This window comes from Camelus bactrianus, chromosome 2 (genome assembly GCF_048773025.1).
Source record: "Camelus bactrianus isolate YW-2024 breed Bactrian camel chromosome 2, ASM4877302v1, whole genome shotgun sequence".
NCBI classification, from domain to species: domain Eukaryota; kingdom Metazoa; phylum Chordata; class Mammalia; order Artiodactyla; family Camelidae; genus Camelus; species Camelus bactrianus.
The window spans coordinates 81,724,353-81,751,981 of NC_133540.1; the positions used below are offsets into that span (position 1 = coordinate 81,724,353).

The following is a 27,629-nucleotide window of genomic DNA, read 5'->3' on the forward strand; positions in this document are numbered from 1 at the left end:
CCTTGAAAAGTCCATAATCTCCACATCTGTTCCTTTTATCCTCTGATGATGTTAATCTTCTGTTTATTTTGCTATTGTAATTCTAAACACATGTAGTTTTCTCAGAGACAACCCTCTCAGAGTTGACCTATGCCTGTTCTTTCTTACCTCACAAAAAGAAAAAAAAAAAAGTGTGTGTGTGTGTGTGTGTTGGTGGTTTAAAATCGAGATGGGACTTCCTCTTTAAACAGTTGCCTTTTCCTCTTACACAAGGAAGATCTCATTTTGTTTGAGACTGGATAAAGTTAAACAAACCATATACCAACCAGAGGGTATGATGGCTAAGAAGCCCCCGAAACCAGCTCCTCGCAGGATCTTCCAAGAAAGATCAAAGATTACTGCTCTACCCTTGTACTTTGAAGGTTTTTTATTAGTCAAGCGGTCAGAATACCAGGTAAGTCCATAGATGACAATGTTGAACTAGAAGCTTCTGTCTTAATATAAAATTTATTTCATAGTGATATGATGTTACTAGGGCCTTCTTGTTTCTGCTGGGATTAAACCCTCTTCCTTGAGGGCAGAAACAGGTTTTCAGTTTTCATAATTTAAATACAATGTATGGCTTAAACACATTTGTGTATATATGTGTGTATTATGTATAATAATATAAGGTTCTAATGTTAAGCCACTAATGTAAAAAATCCTAAATTTCCAAGGAATTTATTTAAATATCACAAGAATTTAGCTTGTAAGATAAAATCTTTCCTATATATTTTTCTCTGCAGTTTACTACTGTGCTTCCACGATGACATGTACCATTAAGATAAAATACTATGATTGAAATTAAACCTTCTGCTACTATTGTCAGTTGATTAAAGTTTACATATGATGATCAGATTATTTTTTATGATAAACTTGAAAAAAATTATAGAAGTGATAAAATTGATACTGTTTAACATTATGTATAGTTATATGTTCTAAGACTGTTCAAGACAGTGATTTTAAAAGATAATACTTTGATTGCTCTATGCATAGTATATACACTAAACTACATAAGTATATTCACTAAGGAAACTCACAAGGCATTTTGTATTTTATAAACGTAAAAATGAAAACTTATACTTAGTTAAAAATCAGTGCTTTTGAAATACTAACTGTGGATAATTTGAAATTAATTGGAGAAACATGAAAGTGTTACTAAAGAAAAAAGAAATCATAAACTTAGGCCAAATTTTGTAAAATTTTAATATTAATTGAAACTAGAAAAATTTAAGTGTTTTGAGGAATGCCATAAGAAATGTTTAATAATGACAAAAACATTTTCTGAGGATTAATTAATGCTTAGAAAAAATTATGTAGGTAAAAATATCTATAATAACATATTCATATTTCTTGCATATATAATCAGATCATTTACTATTGGAGAGTAAAGACATGGTAATTTGTACTGTTATGTGTGTTAAACATAAAAATATATAACATAGTAATATTTGTCAGTTACACTGGAGTATTTTTTGATTGATCCTATGTGCTTTTTAAAATGAGTTCAATCTTGTTACCATGGGTTAGCTACATTATTACATTTTGCCAGGAAAGGGGAGTAGGGAGAAAGAAATTTCTAAATTATAATTTAAATTTGATTATTCATTGAATTTCTTCCCCAAAGTATTTACAATAACTGTTTCTGATACTGGGCTCCTCTTAGTGTTTAAAAAAGGCATTCCACTGGTACGGTTAGCAGAAAAAACAAAATTTCAGAGTGTCAATAAAATATGTCTTTACCTGATGGCTTGGCCATTTACAGACTGTGATCTTATACAAGTTACTCAATCTTCTTGAGGCACAATTTCCTCAACTGTAAAATGAAGAGAATATGACTTACCTCCAATGTATAATGCCTGGGATACAGTAGATGTTTAATGAATTTCTTCATTTAAGGAGTGTTATAATGTGCCTCTTGTGCACCAAGCATCACACTCAGTTCTGTAAAATATGAGTAAAACTCAAAGATCCTACCTTCATGAGGCTTGGCTTAGTAAGGAGTAATGACTCACCTGAATGCTACTCTAACTTTTCTTAGAAAGTATGCTTTGAAATGGAAGGAATAAACAATAGGTGTAAATATTTCTCATGAAATTAACTTGTGTTTCCACTTGAATTCATAGCAAAGTATCTTTTACTTATATGTCAGGGAAAAGAACAAGAGAACAACAGTAATGTCTACTAACAGGGTGGTTTCAAGGATTGAAGGGATAATATATGTAAAACACCCAGTTCACACTAAAGATTAGATTCATTCTCCTTCCATTTTATTATTTATTACATTTTTTATTATAATAAAATCAGTTTATAATGTATTAATTTCTGGTGTATAGCATAGTGATTTAGTTATACATATATATTCCTTTTCATATTCTTTTTCATTATAGCCTATTATAAGAAATTGAATATAGTTCCCTGTGCTATACAGTAGGACCTTGTTGTTTATCTATTTTATATATAGTAGTATCTGCAAATTCTGAACTCCTAATTTATTCCTCCATCCCTCTATTTCTATCACATTCTTATTAACATACAAAAATCAGTTTTGAATCCACAAGTAACACAGCTCAAAGGAGAGCTACAGTGATGAGTAGAGTGCTTGAAAGTAGAAGTGATGAGAAAAAGTGAAGGAAAATAGTGGGCCAGGGAATCTTTGAAATGGAGGTGAGCCGACGGTATAAAGAAGGTCACCTTTCCAGCTTATGGGCTAGAAGAAGCTGGGAGGCTCTGCAGAATTGTTCGGTGAGTTCTCTGCTGAAGGAATTCAGGACATTTAAGCTAGAAAAAATAAAACTGGGGAATAATCTGTTCTACAGGAAGATTACACGGTGAGAGGTATTTCTTAGCTGTTTTTGCGCACTTTTAAGAACTAAGGAGCTTTGCCCCCAGGAAAAAGAGCTAACATACACCATTTTACATGCAGAGCCAAAAAGTCCATGGATTCCAGGTCAAGAACTCATTAAAAGTACACAATCTTCATGGAAAAGATAATGTGCAAAGATTTACTTAAACCACAACACTAGAATTCTAGATTGATTGGGAAGGTTTATTCAATAATAAAAGCTATTAAATTCCACACTGGGATACCAATGGCATCACAGTTCTTCCAAATGGAGAAAATTCTCATTTTTTGTGGAACTATTTGAAAAGAAGAGAGTTTGGGCAACATCTCATAGTTTCTTCAATCTGTGATGTGCTAACATTAAAAACATTGTGTGTAATAAGTCCTCTTATTAGTCTGGACACAGAATACAGTCATCACAATAACACCAAAAGAACATTTCTCTGACTAGTCTTCTAATTGCCACTAATTCTATTTGAAACATTTCAGGGCTATTTCTATTGTGCTCTCAAACATAGTTCTCTATGCTAGTAATCTCCAATTTTTTAAAATAAGACACTCCTTTCAAGAAAACATTTTTGAGCACAGACCTCTAATACAAGAATATTAATTTATTTAGAAATTATATGTGAGTTTTTTATACTAATCCTCCAAACAAATTATTAACTATATGCAAAAAAGGAATTAAAAAGATGAAATAAATGAAATATAATGAGACATTCTAAAAGTTTCTTCCCCAATGGGATCACCTTGTATGCCTCTGGGGTTTATGTGCTCCACTTTGGAGACCACTATACAACATTCGTCCTTAAGCAAAGGCACTTTACTCACAAGAAAAAGAATGGGAGCTTTTTACTGGGGCAAGGAGACAGAAGTATCAGTCTTACTGCAGAACTTGGGCAATTCCTTCAAATCTTTTAATATGTTTCCTGTTTTGTAAAATGGATACACTTTTGAGTAACTGAAGGGGTTGCTGTAGTGATCAAATGGACTACATAAAAAGGGGTATATTTTCTTGAGGTGTTGACGTATGGAAGATACCATGCTAAGCTCTTAATGTCCTGTCACTCTGATCTCACAGTAACTCTTCCAGGTAGAAATTATTTTATACACTTCACAGATGAGTGAGTTGTTGCTCACAGAATTTATGTTCAAGATTTCTCATCATTAAAGAGTCTAGCTTGGATTTTATTGCAAAGACTTTGACATCATGCTGCCTTTCAAACTAAAGTCTAATTTCATTTTGATGGTCGGTTTCCAAACGTTAGGAATGTCTAGTCACTAGATTCTTTATCACATTGAGCTCAACAGTGAGCTCAGCAGACTTTGAAAAATTCTTGTTTAATTGAAGAAAAATGAGATTATGACCTTAAAGTCAAAATACAAAGTCATCTAATGATTACAAAGCTAGTGATAAATCCAAAAGTCCCGTTTCAGTGTTTTTCTTACTTCAGCAACTGAACACAAATGACTGCTTAAAAGTAAGAAACTTTATGTTAAATGTATTTCATTCAAAAATGTGTCCTTCAAAGTTAATTTTTAAAATATTTATGTATCTCTGTAGATATAAATATATACCTAGATGTTGATCATTGAGTTTGATATTTATAGATGACTCAGATTATACTGGTTTTCAGGAGCACTTATCAGAAACTAAATCAAGACTGTGACTGGCAGGTCTCTGCACACTGAACGTAAGTTTGATCTATTGTTAGGTTTGTGGCTGTGGTTGGCGTTCACAGGGCCTACTGATATTTTTAATCTTACTTTACTTCCACGCTGCCTTTTTCTCAGCTTAATGCCTTTCTTCTTGCTTCTTTCCCAATCTAATAAACCCTCCTTATTCTTTTCTATGAATCTATATATTTGTTTACCATAAAACTCCTTTTTGCCTCATTAATTCTACCCAATTCATAGAATTCTCTCATGACTGAACACCTCTATAATTTATCTCAAGAGTACAGATGCACGTCTGCATGTACACACAGAGGGAATGCAATAAACCTTGACTGCTATTAGTGATTTTAGTTTTTCTGTCTTATGGCAAGTTAATACTAGTGAGGCTATTTAAGAAGATGAACAGAGTGGTAGACTTTAACTGTAGAGCTTTCTCTTGCTTTCTTTTCCTTCAAGAATCATAGACTCTCAGGTTTGGACTTGATCTTGGATGTCATACTTCAGTAAAACCACAAAACCTGTGATTAAGTTCTCTAACCAATATGCCTACATTCCAATCTCCTTCCCACTCTCTCTCATCCCATCCTAGTTCCAAAATACAGTGTAGCCTTGACTTCCTCCTTGCATTCAGAGACTTACCTCTAGAGCAGGATGTGAAAGCCTGAAAGAGAGAGTCATGTTTTTTAAAAAGCTCCAAGATAAATTTGAATTATTTTATTATTTAATCTCAAGTCATTCTGAGAAAGTTCATGTATTTTTCAGAGTGACTAGACACTTTCATGGTTTTTCCAGAACACCTGCTTGTTCTGTAAACAAACAGTATAGGTTAACAACTTTTCAAGCCAACTTTCTCAATGCAGTTTTCAATATATTAAGACAATAATGAAAGGGTGATTTTATATAGAAGTGACAATGGATTTCACTATTCTGGTTTACAAAATATCTTCTCCTTCTTGTACATAATCTCACTGAAAGAGATCTGCTTTAGAGATTTTTAGATGCCACCATTGTCACATACACATACAAATCACCATGTGGAAAGAGTACTATTATATGGATAATAAAAAATGTGAAGCATCTGTCAATAATGTGAGTGATGAGGCCATGCTTTCCCCACCCTCCACTGGTCAACATTTATGGAACCCTTGCTATGTCACTGGTCCTATGTACTTTCCATACATGACTATTCAATTCAATCTTCAACAGCAACTCTATGAGGCAATAGCAGGAGGCTGGTTTCCCTACTTCTATTCTTGGTCCTTTAACATTGAACTTATTCTTACAATTCAGTGGCTTTTAATATATTCATAAAGTTGTGCAGCCATCACCACTATCTGGTTCTAGATCATTTCCATCATTCTAAAAAGAAACTCTATTAGCAGTTACACACATGTCCCCTGCCCTATACATTTTTATACCCATTTGTTGGGATTTTTCCTCTCCCTAGTTTGAAAGCAGGTGAAAATCAAGACATAGGAATCACACAAATGAAGATCAATTCATTACTTTTATTATTAATAAAATCTATCAATATATGGTTTAGATTTAAGGCCAAAACTGTGCTAATACTTTACCTCAGATTTAGGTAGCATTGAGTCACTTAGGTAGTACTTTGAATCACTGACTCAGTTTAAGAGCCACAGCCTGCCTCTCTTGGAGGTCCTTTGCCACATGGCAGGGAACAGAGCAGAATGCCCACTCTGTCCTGGTAGGCTGAATAGGACAGGAAGGGATTGATCTGAGCATACTGCCTTCTAAACTCACACATTTCTCAGCCCTACTCTCTGTGGAGGAGATAATTCCCTCGAGGAGTACTGTGTGGAATAAAGTGGGGTGAAAGAAAGCAGCGGAGAAACCAGGAAAAGGGCTATTTTAATGCTGTTAACACTATGCATTCCATATGAAAATAAAAGGGAAAAAAGACTTCTGATGGGGTTGAAATTAAGGTTTGTTCTCTTGCCTTATTAAACTGCTTGACTCCGAGAGGTGTCAGGTATATATTGGCATCTGGATTTCAGACAAGAGGAAGAAACTCTGCCCAGTTTTATAATTGCTTCTTTGGGGACCATCTATGTCCAATCCTTTAATCCTATGCCCTTTTAAATTGTCCTTTTCTTCGGTAATCTGTAATTGGTTCAGGAGGCATCAGCAGGTTCATTACATTACATTATCGCCAGCTCTCTGTTGGGAGGTAGGATGAAGTGGAACGACCACAGGGCTTGGACAGGGAAACCTTACCCCAAGTTCCAACTCTGTCCCTGAGGTAGATTGCTGCAGGACTACTATCAATTTGTTCAAGGCTTGCTGTATGCACTTGGAAATGTGACTTTTCTGCTCTTTCCATAAAGAAGTTGTGTCTATTGTTCTGCCCCTTGAATTTGGACTGGGTCATGCTTTGGCAAATGTGACAAAAGCAGAGGATTATACAGTGCTTGCACAGTGGGTTTTGCCCTGTTTTGCTCCTTGGCATCCTTCTGCCAGCACGTGAACAAGTCTAGGTCAGCTGACTGGAAGGTGAAACCACACGGAGTACGACTCCAGTTGTCTCACTGGGGTGTTTTCCATCAATTCTCTGATTCTCTGGACATCAACTGGGTATTCAACAATTCAGTTCAATTTTGATACTAACTACCTACCCAAATTTAGGGCAGACCCCACAGCTTAGTTAAGAGCTGAGTCCACAAGACTGCCCACTACTTCAGTCACTAGTCACAAGTCCCAGACCTCCTGTGCTTCTGACTGACTGGCGATAAATCAGGGGTTCCCATGACTCCCTCGTAAGATTTGATAATTTACTAGAATGGTTCACAGAACTCAGGAAGACACTTTGCTTACATCTACTGGTAAGGGGTACAATTGAACAGCCAGATGAAGAGGGCAAGGTCTGGAAGGGTCCCGAGCCCAGGTGTTTCTGTCTCTGTGGAGATGGGCTACACCACCCTTTTGGCATGTGGAAGCTCATCAAATCTTGCTGTTCAAGGTTTTTATAAAGCTTAATCTTCAGGCCCACTCCCTCCTTCTTCCTGAAGGTTGATGGGTGGGGCTGACAGTTCCAACCCTTTAATCATTTGTTCTTTTGGTGACCAGACCTATCCTGAAGCTATTTAGGGATCCCATCCTAAGTTACATCATTAGTATAAATTCAAGTATGATGTAACGGGGCTCATTGTGAATAATAAAGACACTCCTATCACTTAGAAAATTCTAAGTGTTTTAGGATCTCTATGCCAGGAACTTGGGGACTAAGACTAAATATACTTTTTATTATACTACACACACTCACTCTCCATTCCCAGCTGAAACCCCAGTCAAGTGAGTGAGGGCACCCTAGACCATTCAGCCACAGCCAAATATACCCAGATCCAGAGAATCATCAGCCAGCCACAGAATGATGAGAAATAGGTAATATTTGCTGTTTTACTCCACATGCTTTAGGGTGGCTTGTTACACCACAAAAACTAACTAATATAGCACCTTATCCACCATGAAAACAAAAGAAGGAAATAGTTCTATTAAGAACATGAGAAAGATGCTTGCTATAATTCAGAGTGAATTTAATCTTGGGCTTCATGAGAGCCAAGGAAAATAAAAGTAAGACGGGTTATAGAATTCCCATTATTTGAGAAAATAAATATATAAATTCTGAAGAGGTGACAAATATTTTGCTGGTCAAAAGAAGGATAAATGATATGACAGTATTAAAAAAACACAAAATATCATAATATATAAGTGTCTTCATATTTATAAGCAAAAGAAAAACATTTCTTATGATTTTCTTACATTAATCGTCAATGTAAGTCAAGACAATCCAACATGTTACGAAAATTCAGCTTATTAAACTCTAAAGGAAGGAATGATCAACATTTCTATGAAACTGACTGGAGGTTTTTAAAACATACTTTTGCAAAGAGCTGAGTATGATGGTAAGTCTTTATATGTGGAAGAATTTTCTTGTATTCTTAAAATCCGCTTACCCTTCTTTTGTAATACAGCCAATCTTCATAGAATGTAAGTTCTTATCTAGGTAGCCTTTCACTTGAGTGAGTGTCTGACTGGGTAATTTAAATATTTTAAACTTAAAAAATTGTATTTCTATAGAACTCATAATAATGTGAATGTATTAATAATGAAATGTTCACCACATGAATGAAATTTGAACTTCAAAGTTCAGTTTTGATTGTTATTTTTATCATTATCAATTGCTCATATTTCTTTGACCTATATAAATATATATTCTGTTTATTAAACCTAAACTATGAACCATGTACTGTGCTAAGTGATTTATGTGTATTTCACTCAGTCCTTTCAACTGTCTTGGAAGGAAGATACTAAATGCTTGTCTTAACCTGGCCCCTTATACAGGCCCCTCTTACAGGTGCAAGGTTCCACTGAAACTGCATAAAAAGTCAAGCATCTTAATGAGGAAAGTTTTGGAAAATGATCTACTTAAACACAGATCAAATTACAACCCCACATCACACCTCATACTAAAATACATTTGTGAAGGATTTAACCAAGAATTAAATGTTACATTAAGCCATAAAAAGTGGGTGATTTATCTTATAGTAAAAAGGAAACTTATACCACACAGCAATTAAGAAAGTTACAAAGGGAAGTATCAAGAGGAAAATAGTTGAATATACACTAAGGAAATAATGCTTATAATTTCTTTCCTGCAGGAGTATAAACATTATTGGACAGAGTTGAGAGGAACTACACTTTTCTTTTATACCGACAAAAAAAGTACAATAGTAAGTAGACATGTTCAGCTGATTTAATTTTTTCCCTATACACAACTTGTCGTATAGTTTATTATTCACTGTCTTCCAAGAGTAAAGATGTTCCAGTATACCAACTTAAGTAAGAAATTTGCCTCCCTCCCCCCAAAAGATTTTTTTAAAACTTTCAAAAATGTACAATGGGTAGATTTTTTTTTTTAAATTTGTATCTGTGAGGGATATCAATTCCAAGACCCATGGTAAAATCTCCTGGGTAACTCAGAAGAAGGCATTAATTCATGTTTTTAATTTTGCATTCTTCCCTTGCTGATCCTGTTAATAAAAACTTAGTTGAAAAGTGAAAACTTTAGCAGGACATCTGGATTCATATTGCCTAATACCAGGTGATAGCTTTAATTTTCCCTACTTTTAATCTTGCTGTAGCATGCAGTTATAATCTGAAGGGAACTAGATGATCCCCAAAGCTTATAACATACAATATGTCACAATTTAATTTTTCTAGAAAGATACAAACATACCCCATGAAACGACTTCTAAGAGCTCAAGCATGAGTGTAACAATAAAGAGATTGAGATAATTTATTTGTATTAATTTTAAAAAATTGATTTATATCTCAATTTGTCCAAAAAAATTGAAAACTATGTATTTCTTTTTTCTTTTGTACAAATAAAATGTAGCATTTTAGTAGCAAATGCATGCCTAGCTTGGAATGCTATGCTTTTAAGAGATTTTATGATTCAGTAACCTGTTGAAATATAAACACTTTAGACCATGGATGCAGTAGCCCACACATCTTAGGACATCTTTATTACTTGATCAGATCTAATGAAAGATACAGCAAAAGAGCCTGTATGATGTGTTCACCTGCAGGCATTTCAGCACCATTATTGGTAAACTAACCAGAAGTCATTTACGAAAACAAACAGAAAACAAAGTTAAAATGGTCATCTTTCATCAGAGTTCTGGATAGACAAGATTTATATAAAGGTGGTTTCAAATACCATAAGAAATTTTAACAAAATTAATTTCTTTGTTGTGCCTTCCAGCTTCCCACTGATGTCAGCGAAAATATAAAAGACCTTAGTCTAAACCTTGTAAAATACACACATGTGAGAGAGTTAATGGTAATTATTCACCCAGTACATGGCAAGAGGAGGTGCAGCTTAGTGACTGAGAGCCTGGTCTTTAGGCAGACTGTGAGTTCCATGTTGTTCAAGATGTTCCAGTATAGGCTGGATGACTGCATGAAGGGATACCCTGGGGGAGATTCAAGCAACAGAAGGCAGCTAGATTAGACAGATGACCTTTAAGGCTCTTTCAGCACTACAATTAAAAACACAAAGATATGACTTCCTTTCTTCTAATCAACAGATCAGCTTATGGCACCCTATCTAACTCCTCCACTTCTTCCTTTGTTGCTTCCTCCTTTATCTTAGAAAAATTCACTTAGCTTAACCTAGACAATTTATCAGAAAAAGATTCTTGTGTAATTTAAAATTTTGTCCCCTTTCCCTTATATCTCTCTTTCCATTTTTAATTGCTTTTTGTTATTGAAGAAATATTTTTAAAGAAAAAAATATTTAAAGGCAGGGAGAGTATTAAAAAAAAAGAAATAGGTCAACTCAAACTTACCCTCAGCCTCACCAATATAGGAATTGCTCTGGAAACAAAATTATTTACTTATTTTTTATGCCTTACCTTATTCAGAAAATAAAAGAATCATATTCACAAGAATAGAGTAAATAGGTTATATTGGGCATAATAGAGAGTAAAATGAAAGGAGATAAAAAGAAGTCAAGAAAGAGGCTGATTTAGCAAAAAATTACACCATAAAAACCCTACTACATTTACTAGAGATGGTCCTAATCTTTCTATACTACAGAGCAAGTCTGACCAGTTGCATACAGACCAATTCATATAGGCCAATTGCTCAAAAGAAATATTTTTATTATACTGGAATAATATAGGAATTTCTTAATAGGATCCTCATAACCCATGGCATATGGTAAACGATGAACAATGACTTTCTGAAAAAATGTATGAATATATACACATATATACATATTATTATATGTATATTATAATATTATTATAAATATTACTGATATAAAGAATGTATAGTATACAGTTTAAAAAATAAAATACACAATATTCTTTACTGTAATTTCCATGCAGGCAATTAATTCTTACAGAATACTTCTGCTGATTTTTCTAAACCTGTATCTGTAGCCAACTATGACTGCAATTCATCATGATTTGATAAATGGAGTTGTTTTCCAATCTGCTGTTTCCCTACTAACATTATTGTATTGTCATTAAACATATTTGACATGAAGTTTGGCCAATGGTTTTGTTTACATTAATGAAAGTAAAGCAACAATTATGTATGTCAGAATGTCACCTATTTGTAATGATATGAGCAACTTCTTCGCTAAATGAGATAATTTTTGAATTATGGAAGAATATTTTATCATTTTTATGTTCTGTTTACAATTAAAAAGCTTCAGACACAACAAACTTTAAAATTTCATCTGCATTATTAATATTTTCCTCTTTACTTCCTAGAGTCCAGACCGCAGGCCAGCAAAATGTAGCCCTTGGGCCAAATTTAGCCTGCCGCCTGATTTTATACAGTCTGTGAGCTCAGAATGTTTTTCTTTTACATTTTTAAAGTGTTGTTAAAGAAAAAAAGGAACAAGAATTTGCAACAAGACTGCATGTGGTCCTCAAAGCCTAACACATTTACTGTTTAGCCTTTGCAGAAAAGTTTGCTGGCCCCTTGGACACTTAACAAAACAATAAATCAAGCCCTAATTTGTAATTTGTAAGATTTGTCATTTTCCATGGTGTAAATACTCCCACCATGGCCAATTTCAACCTATCAATGTTACCTCACTGAACATGGGGTTGGAAAGACAGGTACAGAAGCACAGTATTCTAGTGTATAATATTTTCACAGAAATGAAGACATAAATAAACACAAGAGCTTAGAGAGTGCTATGCAGTAATATAACCAGAAAATGATGTTTTGAATTCTAATTACCTGTTGTTAATATAATTTATTTACTTGTATGTTTATTTAATTTAATTTTTAATAATGGCCATGTTTAACAAGCATCTTTCAAAACTGCTGAAAATTTAACAATTGGCTTTTGCAAACCTGTATGAGCTAATCAAACCCACCACCGCAAAATACATTTCCAAATGCCCTCTGGATTGGGAAGGGGTGTGATGCCCAGCTGCAAACCAGGGTATCACACCAGGTACAAGTAACTTGAAAGGAAGATATTACCAATTGTCCTTCCTGCTAGAACTAACGTATGTTACCCATGAAATAATTGAGATTTCCCTGTATCTTTGCAGTATGTTGACAAGTTAGACATAATAGACCTCACATGCCTTGCTGACCAGAATTCAACTGAAAAGAATTGTGCAAAATTCACCCTTGTTTTGCCAAAAGAGGAAGTGCACTTGAAGGTGAGTGAGAAGCAGAAATTAGTCTGAAACAAGTTCCGGTTATAAATAGCATTCACCTTTTCTAAACCTGGTGGCTGAGGTAAAGAGGAATTATAAGAGGAGCAGCCAAGGCTTATACTTTGTTAATATTTCCTGCCTTTGCCAAGAACTATAGTTTCCTAAACAGAGATTTGAAAAAGCATGTTCACTTGTTTAGTAGACAAGCACTTTGAAACCATATACTGCTGTCCTCTGAGAAAGTCAGAGATCCCACCTGGTGTTTTTAGAAAGTTGTTCTTGAATTGGCACTCAGGGACTTGGCATTCACTGAGTTCCCAGATGATTCTGAGACCTATCCAACATGATATATGTGTGGAACCATTGAATCAGACAAATTCACATTTCAACAAATTGAGAGACATTCTGCAAGGCAATTGGCCTAAGCTCTTCAAAAATACCAGTGTAACGAAAGCCAAAGAAAGACTGGACACCTGTTCCTATTTATGGAGATTATGGAGTCATGACAGCTAAATGCAGTGTGTGATCCTGGATTGGATACTGGATCAGAAAACAGAACAAAAGCTATAGAGAGCATTTCAAGACAATTAGAAAATTTGAATGAGAACTGCATATTAGGTGTACACAATTTGTGATATATGAAATAAATCTCATAAAACTCTAATCTCCAAATAGGCAGAGATCTGTTTGTTAAACTCACTGCTATATACTCAGCACCTACATAGAAAAAAAAATTTTTTTTGAATTGGCATTGAAAGTGAGCCATTTAAAGTCAACCCACAACTACAACAGAAAGAGAATAACTTGCCATTAAATAGGGTATAGTTGGAGTTGACCTTGAAAGCATTGGTCATTAAGCTTTCATCTACCAGGAATCTACTAAGGCCCCACTCCTAACCTGGGCCTCAGAATCTGCATTTTAGTCAAGCTCTCTAGATGATTCTGATGTGCTGGTTTAGAGCACAAGATTGGGGTCAGAGACCTAAGTTTGCGTGACTATTTTATTTGTTAGTGTATAATCATAGGCAACCTACTTAATCTCTTTATTGCCTTGGATTCTTCCCTCTGAAGTCTTAACTGAGATGTAACCCTCTGACTGAGGCCTACATGGACCACTTCATAAAAACTGCAATTCTTTTCCCCTCCCATGAGCCCGAATGGCATTCCTAATCTCTCTTAACCCTGCTCTATATTTTAATTTCTTTTATTTCCATCTGACACCGTAACATGTACTCACGGTTATGTTTATAATTTATTGTTCCTTGCTAGACTCTAACCCCTATGAGAATTAGGATTTTTGTTTTGTTCTCTAGTGTAAACCAGTACATGGAATAGTGACCAGCACATAAAGGCACTCAATAAGTATCTGTTAAATGAACACTGTAAAAATTCTTTTTAAAAAGTAACTTTTGTGTAGTTGCCATGAAGATTGAATCAGTTAATACGTATGAAATACTTAGAACAGTAGCTGCCACTTATAAGCACTTAATAAATGTTGGTTGTATTAGTAGTATTTAGAGCTATGAATTGAAAGCTTCTAAGGTAACTTACTAACTAATAAGGTAATTGGAAGTAACTGTATTGGTCCTACCTGGTTGCCCCAAACTTAAAGCCAGTCAGGGTTAAATACCAGTGGGGGAGTAACTATGAATTGAAATACTGCAGAAATAAGTGTGCTAACATTTAAATCTTTTTGAGTTAAGTAAATTTGTACAATAAGCAAATACACTAAAGCTATGTACTTCTGTCTTCTGATAAAAGAAAACAGTATTGAAATATTTCACAACAAATACACATTAATAATTCAAAGCCAAAAGGAAAATGAATTGTTTCTTCCTTTTAACTGATTTTAAGTGGTTTAAAAATACAACTGTTTTCTTAAAGCAATGTGCTTCAATAGAAGAACATGCATTTTGTCAATCTTGCTGGGTTTTGATGGCTTACGTATTTTGAGTTTTATAAAACAATCATATGAAATTCTGAAGTTATTTGAAGTCAATAAATGTATTAATGCTAACAGTCATTCATGACTTTTCTTTTCTTTTTTGTTTTTGTTTTTGTCTTCATCTTTAGACAGAGAACACAGAAAGTGGGGAAGAATGGAGAGGTTTCATTCTCACAGTAACAGAAGTAAGAAGGACATTATTTTTGATTAATTCACTTATTCAACAAATACTGACTGAGTAACTACTATGAACCATCCAGAGTGAAAGGGACTGAAGTTATAGTAATTGAAAAGGACAGATATAAACCCTTACACTTACTCATGAAATTTATATTTTTATTGGGTGAGTGGAAAGAGGAAAGAAAATAAACAAGAGAACAAACAAGATAGTTTAAAATTGTGATAACTGTTATGAAGAAAATCAACAGGAGAATGATTCTAGCTAGTAAATCACAGGTGGTCAGGGAGACCTTTTGATCTTATCCCTTTGACACAGTGGTCCTTTGTATATTATGATATTTGTAGCTTACATAGCATCTGCTAAAATACTTCCCAGTTCCTTTCTTATTCATATAATATATATGTATAAAATGCTAACTGAGATAGATTTTATGAATTACATAGACAATATAACAGGGAGAGACCATCAAAATGAAAAGTCATCTTTCAACATTTGTTTAGCGAGTCTTAAGAGAAAGGGATGCTTATCTGTTCAACTCTGTGGCATCTTATCTGAGACAAATAGTAAGATCTACTGCTTAGAGTTAACTGTTGGCAAAATAATTACCATTATTTTAAATAAAGCCACAGTAGCAACTGTCTAAGAAAGATGAGGTACTTTGATAACCAGCTCCCCAAAGAGCAACGTATTTTCTAATACTCTTAGGGGATATGAAAGCGTCCTATGTTTGTTAGGGTCAGTTAAATACAGACTTTATCCAAAGCTAGTTTCTAAGCAAAGCCTTTGCAGTCACAATAAAATAAGCACTGCACTTTACCAAGATGTTGGATGCTGGTCCTTTGTCTTAGACAAAAGCCAGTAAAAGTTGGAAGTTCAACTACCATGTAGGAAAGTCATAGGAAGCTAGAAGAGTGGACCAGTTAGGTATGTGAAAGATATATTGATTTGCGGGGAGAGAGAAACTCTTTGGGGAACTGTATTTCCTCCCTCTGTTGTGGAAAGGCATTGGTGTGTGGCCTCGCACTTCTTATACTGGGGTACAAGTATAGGTGTCAAGGAGTACACTAAAACCACTGGAAAAAACATGGGGTGCCTCTTCCTGGAACACTAATTATGCTTGACATTTTGGCCCCAAAATTTTGTTTTTAGTTTTTTTCCTTGAGGTAAGGTTAAAAGCACTATTTTTTTAAGTTAAAATGTACATAGGCATATTAAAGAATTAAAATAAAATTCACATGAATTTTCAAAAGATGACAAGTTACCTCAAATATTGTGCTCTATAAATGTTGTTTTTACTATGTTCCCAGGTCACTCTGTTATATACATTCATACCATGCTGTTGTTAGGAGAACTTTAGTAGAAGTCTGAGAAACACAGACTATAGTTGAAAGTGCAGAGAGGTTGCTTTTGAATTAATTAAATTGGAGTTTGAGTCCTGGTTCCACAACTTTCTAGCTATCTGACCCTGGACTAGTTATTTAATCTTTCTGAGTCTGTCATTTTCCTTTGTAAAGTAGGGATAACAATACCTATCTTGTAGCATTGCTGTGAGGATTTGCAATAGCTCAAAGCTTGGGACATAATAAGCAATTAATAAGGAATAGCAGTTTCACTAGTTTTTCCTCAGTCTATTATTTTTTCTGCATTAGTATAAAAGGGAATAGTCTTATTGATTATTAGTAGCTTAATTATCCAGAAGAATCTTCTCTAAATATTTTTGATTATGTACCCTTATTAATAAGTTTTTATTTCAAATTTCATATATATATTTGTATATATACACATATATGTTTAAAATATAATCAAAAATAGGAATTAACAACATTATATATAAATGGAAAATGAAGTTCTAGTATTTTCATCCCACACTCCAAAGGACTTTCTTACACACCCCCTGGAAGGCATGGACCCCACTCTAGAGATCAAGATGACAATCAGACATGGCTGGCTCAAAATATAGGCTAGGTATTGCCACATAAAGAAAAAATTCTACTATTCAGATTATAACTTCAAAGAGTACATAGCTGGTCATAATGAGGTCTCAATGAGAGGTATGAAAACCTAGGAGACTAAATCCAAGCACACTCTAGAAAAGACTTTCTAAAAAACCTAATGTGTGAGTGAAAATTCAAAATAGAAACACAAACATACCAAAATATAGACCATCTGTTGCTGACTCTCAGTCATCTAATAACTGGTTCCATCTCAACCCCATGTTGCCATATGGTTGGTGGAGCTCGTTCCAGGTTACCTGTGGGACAACTTGCAGGTGCGCTAGCACTTCCCTGACAGTGAGATCTTGTGAGCTCAGAGTGAAAAATGAGAGGTTTGTTGTTACTTGAATCAGCTTATGGTGCCAGGTGGGCATACTTTGCTTTGGGCCCAAAAGGAGAATTTCTTGGAAGATCAGGTATCCTGTGCAGGTTCTAATTGGTTAAGAAGCAACTTAATTCTAAGACACTAAGATTTTCTATTCATGATCCTATCCACCTATTTCTGTCAAGTAACTGAAGCTCCTTAGGACTAGAACAGGCTCATCGTTGCTAAAATCAGTTAGTTATTCTGCTGTCTTTCTTGTTTGCCTACTGCTTTAATTGGTTTCAGCTGTCAGTTCCCCTACATGTGTCACTCCTTCCTGGGCAAGTAATTAGACTGCATGAAGTCCTAGAGAGAGAAAAGAAAAGGAGGACTGAGACAGAACAGTTACCGTGTTCATCCCTGGAAAAAGAGAAGGAGCCAATTGAAGATTATGTGGATGTACTGAACCCTATGCCAGCGTAAGTGCACCACAAACTCCAGTTTACTTATTAGATTACTAAAATTATTTTCTAATTATCAAAGAGAGCTAGTCATTGGACTCATTAAAGCAAGGACAATAAGCTGCCTTGTGGACACACAGTGTATCTCTGCGTACATGCTATATTTCCTCTTCTAAGTCATATCAACAAAATGCAGATTTGAACCAAGCCTCTTACCACAAAGGAAATCCCCTTCCCCCCACACCTTTAGACTAAATAGATATTTTTTTCCAAAGAACAAACCTAAATAAAAACTTCTGTGCAGAAGGAAGGAAAAGGATGTTTTTTTCACCATGCAACTCTATGATTGACTGATTTTCTAACAGGAAATTATACAGAAGACTTAACATACCTGAAAGTTTTATTCAATTGATCAGTGAGTAGTTTTGAGCTTGTACTTTGAGGAAGTCACTGTGTCAAGTGTGTAAGGTGTTGGGAAAGAAGAGGCACAGAACATGCTGAAGTCAGTAACATCCTACATTTGTCTTTTAACCCTTATATTGCTGAAAAGTGTGGCTAAGAGTGTGAACCCTGGAATCTTGGTCTTCTTGTCAGTGAAACTTGTCCTGGTATCATTTTTGACATCAGGTTCTGATGCGTATTCTACCTGTACCACACTCACTGAAAACTGCCAATCATCTCTCTTAGCTGAAACTTGTGACAGCTGATGGACTGATAGGTTAAAATTCACACAGACTGCTTCTTTTTCTTTTTACTCAATAAGACAAACAATACATGTTTATTACAGTTAAATAAAAAGAAGATTAAAATCAGCCTTTGTCTCACCAGAGATATTCTCTTTCAACATCCTTGGTGTATTGCATATCCTGCCAAATTTTTTTTTCTGTTGAAAAAACAGGCTTTTCATTGACCACAATATTTACTATAGAAATAAGTTGAAAAAAATGAGAAGCACTTTAACAGTTTTACACATTAAAAATGCCACCAATGCCATTAGAAAGTCATATTATACCAAAAGGGGTGAATTCAGACATACCCTCAAATATAAATTATTTAAGACAGAGACCATACAAGAAGCATGTCTAGAGATTTTTTGTATTTCTGAAAAGAAACCACCAATAAATATTATTTATCCAAGAGCTTATTATAGACTGAGTCTGGGGATATATTGTTAATCCTTATCTTAGATTTTCAAGTGGTAATGGTAAATATATACTTTTCAGGTGATAACTTTTCAGGTCTTTCTTGTTTAAAGAGAAAGAGGCTTTGGAGGGATGAGGGAAAGAGGGCCTTAAGTATAAGCATACTCACTGTGGCACAGGCTTGTAATAATAGTAATTATATCACTGTCATTGTAATAATAAAGCTGGGAAATTTAAGAAAATTTAATAACTGCAGCTCTTAGAGTTATTTCAGTACCATTTTTTTCAGGTAATGATCTTCAGCAGTTAAAAAAAATCTGTTTTTTATCTCACCTCTGTAGATGTTTTTATGCAGTGTCCCGGAAGGAAGCAACTGAGATGCTTGAGAAGAATCCTTCCTTGGGAAATATGATCCTGAGGCCTGGTAGTGACAGTAGAAACTATTCCATCACCATCCGGCAGGAGATAGAGTACGTTTAATTAAAAAAAAAAAAAGCATGGATATTAAAAGCATGGTATCACTTTAGAAAGCAAAGTCACACAAGTCATATCAGCACCTGTTCTGTGTTTTGTTGGGGCTAAAAATGTGAATATAAGAATGAGGAGGGAATGTTATACAAACAGTGCTAAAGACAGGGTTAATATTTGTAGTAGGGAAGAAGAAAAATGAGCAAATTACTTTGGTTCTGGATATAGTTCTGTTGTTCATTCACTCATTTCAACAAATGTTTATTGAGCCAAGTAATATTTGAGGTAGATGTACATGAGCAAACAAAGTAATATCCCTGGTGTATAGTGTCTACATTCTTTAAAAAAATTTTTTTTGTTTGTTTGGGGAGGGGGATATTAATTTTTTATTATTTATTTATTTATTTATTCATTCATTCATTCATTCATTCATTCATTTATTCATTTATTTAATGGAAGTACTGGGAATCAGACCCAGGACCTTGTGCATGCTAAGCATGTACTCTACCATTGAGTTATACCTTCCCCCAAGAGTCTACATTTTTGTAGGGAGACATAGACCATAAAAAAATACATAACTAAAAATATGGATATGATAATAAGTTTTATGGAAGTAAAATAAAGCAGGATGGGAGAGAGGAGAACTCTCAGAGGTGATACAGAGAGAAAGTGTTTCTGGTTGCTGTTGTTGTTTTAATACAGGGTGGTCAAGGAAGGCCTACTTTATTAACCTACACTTAAGCAGAGACCTCAAGGAAGTTAGAGAATATAGCGTGTAAATATTTAGGATAAGAGCATTCCAGGCAAGAATCATAGATGCCTAGAGGTAGGAGAAGGCTTGGATTGTTCAAAAACAAGAAGATGCAGTGGACTGAGCAAGGAGAAAGAGGTAGATGAGATTCCAGAGGTGATGTAGGGGCTGATGGCTCTAAGCCATTCAGCTTATTGTGGAGAAAAGGGTTATGCTCTGAAGGACATGAGAGGCCCCTGGACTGTGATGAATAAAGAAGTGACATACTCTGACTTAACCATAAAAAGAATCACTTAGGAGTCTTTTGTCAAAGTTAAGAATTCCTTTCTAGTGAAATGGTTTACCTTTGATAAAGTCAGTAACATTTACATGCAAAAGTTGATTTTTCTGTATAGTAAGGGTCATTGTATTTTTTAAAGTCCATGCCAGCTCTCAGAGTCTATAAAAACTTGCATTTCAGTAGGGACTCTGCCTTACTTAACATTTTTACAACTGATAATATAATTAAAATATAGAGTTTTTGTCCTAAATGGAAATATTCAGTACATGATTATTTTTCATAAAAGAGCTTAAACAGAAGTTTGATTCTTGAATTTGCTATTCTTTCTTTCTTTCTTTCTGGGGATAATATTCTGGGGTTTTTTTTTATGGGTTTTTTTTGGCCATATCTATCAATGAATCTCTCTACTGATCCATATGTAAATATCAATAATTCTAAACATATTAAATATGAAGAAACTGACAAGTGAATAAAGACAGTAAAAAGAAAATAATCATTACAGGGCAAAATTAAAATTATGGCATATGGCTGCAATGCTAGTATAAGCCACAGCCCAATAAGCTTCATTCACTTGCCAACTACTTCATATAAACTAAGACTTGTCTTTATACACTAGCCATGTGCACTGAATAGATGGCAAGAATGTTAGATGGTAAATCAAATCCTGGTTCTGTGTATGAAGTAAGAGTATCTATGGGTGTGTGTGTGTGTATTTTTCCACAGTGAATATCTATGTCAACTATCTTGTGGTTTCATTATTTTCTGTTTATTATAGACTAATATTTGCTATATTGGATTTTCAACTAATACGGTAGAATATCATGGATTACTCACTTTTAACTTGAATTTTAATTTAACTGGCTATCTTGAAACAAATCCAAAAGAAATAAAAGTTATGACTGCCATTAAATATCAGTGAGCTTAGAAGAACTGGGAGAAAAGTGAATTTTTCTTTTTAGTATAGCCTGGTCAAGGAGCTTGTCTTTTTTCAGGGTTTAGGATACTGAATATCACTTAAAATATAAAATGCTTTTAACTGCTTACTTCCACCTTTAAAAATAAAAGTATGTAAAACTGAGTTAGAATTTATCTTGCAGATTTTTAAAAAGAAATCTAACTGCTTGAAAGTTAAATTAGATACACAAAAAAGTGATTAACTTTTTTCCTTCATACTGTTCTTTTCTTGGTTGGATTGAGCGATCTATTTGCATGTGAACTCTGTGCTTATTGTTCTGCATGAAACGAACAAATTCATGAGATCTAACAGCTCTTTTAAGACTAAATATACAGTCTTTATATATTTCCTGCACAATAGCAGCAAGATCTATTTTAACGTGTTCTAAATTAGTCCAACTTATGATTTGCATTTTCCGTACAAGTGAGCTATGATAAATAACCTTTTTTGCTGCAAATGTGAGTTGTGACCAAATGCAATGAGTGTCTATATTTAGAATATGAATTTAACATCATAGTTTTATTTGTATTGTGTTTAAGTTATATTTAATCTCATAAGAGTCTGGCAAAGGAGTTCATATCAAAGTTACATAATTCTAATTTTAGAAAACACATTTCCAGTTTAAATTCATAGAAATTCATGCTTTTGTACAGCTGATGGTCACAAAAATGCATAACACTTCATAAAACTGACCATTCCCCCCACCAAAAGTTTTTATTTAGGAAGCAATGAGTGACAGAATGGTCAAACTAGAGCATTCTAACACTGGAATATGTGCTTATTTAGGCTTGGGGGAATAATTTATACCTGAAAGTGGCTGAGAAAAATTTTAACTGGTTTTGCACAAATATTCCTTATGAGCCAGATATATCTATGATGTTACAGATTGTTATATATGTTCTTTAATGCCTCAACATAGGTCTTTTAGAATGCCTGAATTTAATATCCTCTATTTAACAGGTCACTTAATTTTGAAGAATAGGAATTGTAGAGAGCAGAGGAAATTAAGCTTGTTAGACTGTAGCACTTAATGTAAAGACTTTGGCAGAAATCTAGACTATCAGTGCTACCCACAAAACCAAGTCATTCTTTTCCAGGTTGTAGGAGAAATGTTCAGCCATGCAAGTTTAGACCAGTGTGTCTGGTAAAACACTAGCTGAAAAGGACAAGTTGGTTTACAAAGCAGTACTTGAAAGTAAAGTTATCTCCATCTGTTAACAAGTCAACTGTGGGAGGGAAGATCACAGTTTTCAGGAAGAGGCAAAAGTCATTCAATGTCAAATTATCAGGTAGCTCCTCTCATGATGCAAAATGTCATCCAACTTTACCCAGCCCAGTGGTGCATGAATTCATAAGACATAAAGCTATTCTTACAACAAACTTCATAATGTGGTTTTGCTTTCTTAAAATTGTTATGAGTACAGTGTAAGCTAGAAGAACAAACACTGTGGAAAGCCATTAGCCAAGAAAGCAATAGAAAATACTGACCCCAAATTCATTCCTCTGCAAAAATTGGGGTCAGAAGCTAAGAACAGTATTTATAACCACATTTAAGGCCACAGTTTTTTTTAAAAAGATAAGTTACTTCTTTTTTGAGGTCATAGTCAGGAAACCTCAATATAACAAATGTTATCAATCTAAGTTTTTATTCCCCTCTTCATTCCTTTGGAAAAACAAAATATGAAAGCAAAACACAGGTTTTTACAGAGAGTCAAAATTTAAGTGACTTCAATGGAATTTTTTTCTACCTTACTTTCTGCCTCAGAACTTAGTCCTGTTAATCAAAGTTCCAAGAGAGCCTGTTAACTTTTGCTGCTTTTCCTCCCACAGCTTTACCATGAATGATGATGATGATATGATGGCTGCTACTAACAACTCATTGTCCACACTTATGGGGTACATTTGTGTGCACTCTGTTGAGTGCCTGACAAACATTTCTTTCAGACACAATTAAAAACTAAAACAGTATTTTCCATGTTTTACAAGTGAAGAGGCTGAGGTTTACAGAAGCTACTAAGATAAAAACAATACATTTGAAAACTATTAAAAAGTAGTTATAAATTACTGAGGGTCTATATATGACAGACATTTTACTAAGGACTTTTCAAACATTAATTCACAATAGCCCTGTGAGAAAGGCTTTACCATCTCCATTTTATAGATGAAGACATGAATGCTCAGAGAGTTCAAATAACAGAATTAGAATTTGAACCTAGATCTTTCTGGTTATAGAGGCCATACCTTTCAAGCTTTCTATCAGTCTTCCAAGGAAAAATAATCACTTATTTCATAGAAGTATAAGAATTCTAATTGGAATTGGTGAGAATTTTCAAAGGTAACTGTATGATTATAAAGCTCTTTTCACATAGGGATAAAGATAAGCCAGAGCCAATCAACCCAGAAGAGGGTACTTGTAAGATCTCTTATGTCCCAAAGTTTCCTTCACCAGTCTGTGACTGATTCCTGAAGGCTTACAATTAAGGGGTACCTTTTTTCTCTTTTTTTTTTTTTTTTTAAAGAAAGGAAGAGAGTTGGTTAGGTTTTATCCTATGTTTTGAGAGTGAAGCTCTAGAATAAGAAAGCCATTGGAAAAAATTATTAGCTGTTTTCCAACATGCTGTCCTACTAAGAGATTTGGATATTACATTAGATAAGAGAGTCCTTAAACAGAATTGTAGTTCTGTCCTAGAGGAATGTAATCTGGAAATGGCAAGAGTGATGAAAAAGAACACGGGAAGCCCTGTAGACAAACTTTACCTCACAGACAATTTTGCTTAGGCAGCTTCTGTAAATTGGACAGATGTTGAATTAGTTTGTTTTTCAAGCAAATAAAAGCGTAATAAATGCCGTTAATTTTTCAACATTAGAAAGTCTTGGTCCTGATACTGTTGCTGTATGAATCAAGGAAATTTAAGGCAAACATACCAACTGCTCTCAGTATAAATTAGTTCTAGCAAATAGCACTGTGAGATGGGTTCCCAATATTCTGAAAGTTCAATTTCATAAATATTTATTGTGTGCCCAATGCTGGAGTACAAAAGTGAATAGAATATATTTTGTTCTAAAGCAGTTATAGTCAATAAAGTACTATGCATTTAGGATGGTAATACTTTAGAGTGCCATGTGACTACAGAAGAGGAATACATTAGGATTCATTTACTGTACTTACATTCTCACCTGTGTGTTCATTTAGTACCTAACACCTACCATTTTCCATATCTCTAAAGCATCCCTGAAGTTAGAAGATATCCAGGGTGGTATATGGCTAGCAGGAAGAACAGCCATTGAGGGCATTCTGATGGGAATATTGATGAGGTGAAGAAGAAAGTAATTTGCTTTCAGAATTTCTTTCTACTTCCCTTTTAATATAGAGAATATATATTTGATTTTTATATACCTACTTAGGATTTTATATTGTCTACTTTGTAAATTACTAGCATTTAAAAAATAGTTTCTGCCTGAAAGATTTTAGTTCTTGGTTTCTTTTTTCATCTGTTATTCTTCTCATTCATCTACTCAGTGACCCAGGTTTCCTATATCCCTAGTGTATAACCCTATAAAAAGAGACATAGGAAAAAAGTAAATAGTAAAACAAACAAAAAACGTGTGTGTGTGTGTGTGTTTGTGTGTGTGTTTTGCCAAACTGAAATCATGGGAGTATAGTTTTACTATACAGGTGATATTTTATAATCACTTTAGTTTGATTCACCCAATAGTATACTCAAATGGAGATGAACCTTTTTTTTTTCTTTTCATTTTAGCCTTCCAAGAATCAAGCACTACAAAGTGATGAGTGTAGGACAAAACTACACTATTGAATTGGAAAAACCTGTAAGTAGCTATTTCCTTATTGTTGATTAATTTTCTCCTGCTTCCTCCCAAAACTATCTTATAGAATACAAAGTAAGGTGGAAACGCATATTCCTTACCTAAGAAAATAGTGTTGGCAAAAACAGCCACGTTAGGAGGCCCCGAAGGTGGCAGACATACAGGGTGAGAAATGAGATGCGACAGCAGGTGAATGAGGCAGAGTAGAAGATAATTTGCTAACAATTCTTTCCACTTCTCTGAAAATCTTCATCAAACAGTTGCCTCAGAGAGAGAAAAATATTTCTGTTAAGTATCTGTTTTACATCCTCCAAGTAGAAGTAATATTTCAATGTGTTTATCTCTAATGGGAAAAAATCTTTGAATGCCTAGTCCTCTAATACAGCAGTTGTATTATGTATCACACTATGCAGTTGTTCAGAAATTCCCCTCTTAATAGTGACAAAATAGTGAAGAAAGAATTTCTTCCTCATCTTCAACCCCTTTCCTATCCCAACCAACTTATCATAGGGCTAATGATAAAATATCATAACCACTGCATACTGTTAGGCACAGAGCTAAATACTTTACACCATCTAATTTAATTTTTATCATTACCCTGAGGTAACACCTATTACACAGGTGGAAAAACTGGTATTTACAGTGGTCTGTATTCTAGGGAAAGGGAATATAGCTCTGTGATCTTAGGCTGCAGTGGTGGGAAGATAGGGCCAGGGAAGTGACACCATTTAAATGGAAGCAATGGATCTTGAAGATATTCATGGTATCTTCTCTAAAACTGAGCTCCTAGTGCCTCTGCCTCCCCAGGCCCACTGTGTTGGTCAGAGAAAGGGAGTGTAGTGTTGAATTTCTTATGTTCTGACTATAACCCTCAGAGTGCAGTGTGACCTTTGCCAAGAGCCAGACAGCTGCTACTTCATATACCCCACTTAGGTCTCTGCCATGTTTCCTAGAGCTTTTTAGTTCTCATGTCCATGCCTGAATGGGCTTTTCCATAAATTCTAATGAAGGAAACAGAATTAGAATGCAGAAGGATAATCCAAATAACCAAGTGACTGGAAGCAATGGTCAGGGAAGACTGTCTCTGCAGCTGGTGAACTGGGGCTCATTCATCTGTCATTAGCCCAACAGCCCCCAGTGTAAGGAAAGCTAACACCCTGGATTGCTCTTTTACCTTTCATACTCCCCAACCGGGTTGTCATTTTGTGAATTCTTTTTTCTCTTCAAGTTTACCAGGGATATTCAAGTTTAACCTGATTTTCCTTGCATAAAAATATTGGTTTACAGAGCAGCAAGACAATTCAGTTACTCCTAGCCAAGTAAATTATCCTGTTACAATGAGATATTAAAATGCTAAGTTTGCTGGCTTTAAAGGATTCTTCTGTTTCAAGCAGAAGAAACCAATTATGGCTAACTGAAGCAAAAAAAAAAAAAAGGACTTATTTTAGGAACACAGGAAGCACAAAGAATGACTGAAAGGCTTGAAAGCCTTCAGACACTAGGAAGTATTTACTGATACTAAGTATCATCTGATTAGGAGTCTGCTATCCTTTCTTGGTTCTCTATCAAGTTCAAATTTCTTGAAGGGTTTTTTTTTGTTTGTTTGTTTTTTGTTTTTTTGGCCTAACTTGAGTCACATTCTCATGTAATAACAGGAAAATAGCAGGGTATCTAATTATTGTCCATCAAAATGTATCCAATGCGAAAGGTGTAATTTCTCAACAGGGAATTAGATACGGCTATAAAGGAGAAATAAAATGCATGGGTAGGCAAAACCTTGGCCATTCAGTAACCCACTGAAGTGAGGAACTGACACAATTTTCTGGAGATCAGGAAATACACAGTAATCTCCATTAACTTTCAGTTTAGTTTTCTCTTACTCTGTCTTTACACAGGTGACACCGAGTCTTCTCTCACTCTCTTTATACAGGTAACACTCCCAAATCTTTTCAGTGTCATTGATTATTTTGTGAAGGAGACTCGAGGAAATTTACGACCATTTATATATTCAACTGATGAAACCCCTGGTATGTTCTTCATTTCACTGCTGTATTAAGAAAAGCAAAAGAAAACAAAACAAAATCGTATATGATTTGTAATACTAACCAGGTAGAACTATAGTTCAGATTTTAAATTTATCCATTTGGAAATCATTTTATCACTGATCTGTGAAATAAGGGAGTACCAATAAATTCTGATGGATAGAACATGGGCCCATTCTAGAGAAAAAACCCTGAGGCACGTTTATCAAACAAGTTCAGAGATAAGAAAACCACATTCATATAGAGTCATAGAAACCAAACAGGGAATTTAAAGGTATGGCCTGCCAGCAATGTCAGATGCTCTAGACAGATGAAAATGGATGAGGATTTCAGGGGAGACAATAGGAACTGGCCATTAGGCAACAGATGACTTGAGAGGTCTTATTTCACTGTAAAGGCAGAAGGCAGAGGGCAAGATAACAAGGTGAGGAACTACAACTAAAAGACTGTAGAGTTAGGATTGGCTACAAAATTTGTGGGGCCTCTTGTTCATAAATTAAGAATTTCAAAATAGTGGTAGTGAAC

The 27,629-nt window shown here is 34.7% G+C and overlaps 1 protein-coding gene and 1 long non-coding RNA gene across 10 annotated transcripts in view; one reads left to right on the forward strand and one right to left on the reverse strand.

Annotated features, from left to right (window-relative positions):
- The first annotated feature begins 202 nt into the window (after positions 1–202).
- Positions 203–27,629, forward strand: part of STAP1 (signal transducing adaptor family member 1) — a 34,028-nt gene continuing 6,601 nt past the window's right edge. For 5 of the 8 annotated variants that reach the window (XM_074344168.1, XM_045504706.2, XM_010967540.3 and 2 more), the window contains exons 1-8: positions 203–433; positions 9,220–9,291; positions 12,643–12,756; positions 14,827–14,883; positions 17,484–17,656; positions 19,122–19,250; positions 24,996–25,065; positions 26,993–27,089. In XM_074344168.1, coding sequence (XP_074200269.1) covers positions 314–433; positions 9,220–9,291; positions 12,643–12,756; positions 14,827–14,883; positions 17,484–17,656; positions 19,122–19,250; positions 24,996–25,065; positions 26,993–27,089 — 832 coding nt within the window. In that variant the 5' untranslated portion in view covers positions 203–313. Of the gene's footprint in view, positions 434–9,219; positions 9,292–12,642; positions 12,757–14,826; positions 14,884–17,483; positions 17,657–19,121; positions 19,251–24,995; positions 25,066–26,957; positions 27,090–27,629 lie in introns of those variants that run through there. The other 3 variants (XM_045504707.2, XM_074344200.1, XM_074344205.1) reach the window with 2 other exon arrangements.
- LOC141573750 (uncharacterized) lies at positions 4,503–27,075 on the reverse strand. Of its 2 annotated transcripts, XR_012499797.1 has the most exons (4): positions 26,943–27,075; positions 25,164–25,326; positions 19,114–19,220; positions 4,503–10,536 (listed from the first exon to the last, which is right to left on the reverse strand). It is a non-coding gene; the product is annotated as an uncharacterized LOC141573750 (long non-coding RNA). The 2 variants fall into 2 exon arrangements; XR_012499795.1 differs by lacking the exon at positions 26,943–27,075 and having other exon boundaries at positions 25,164–26,343.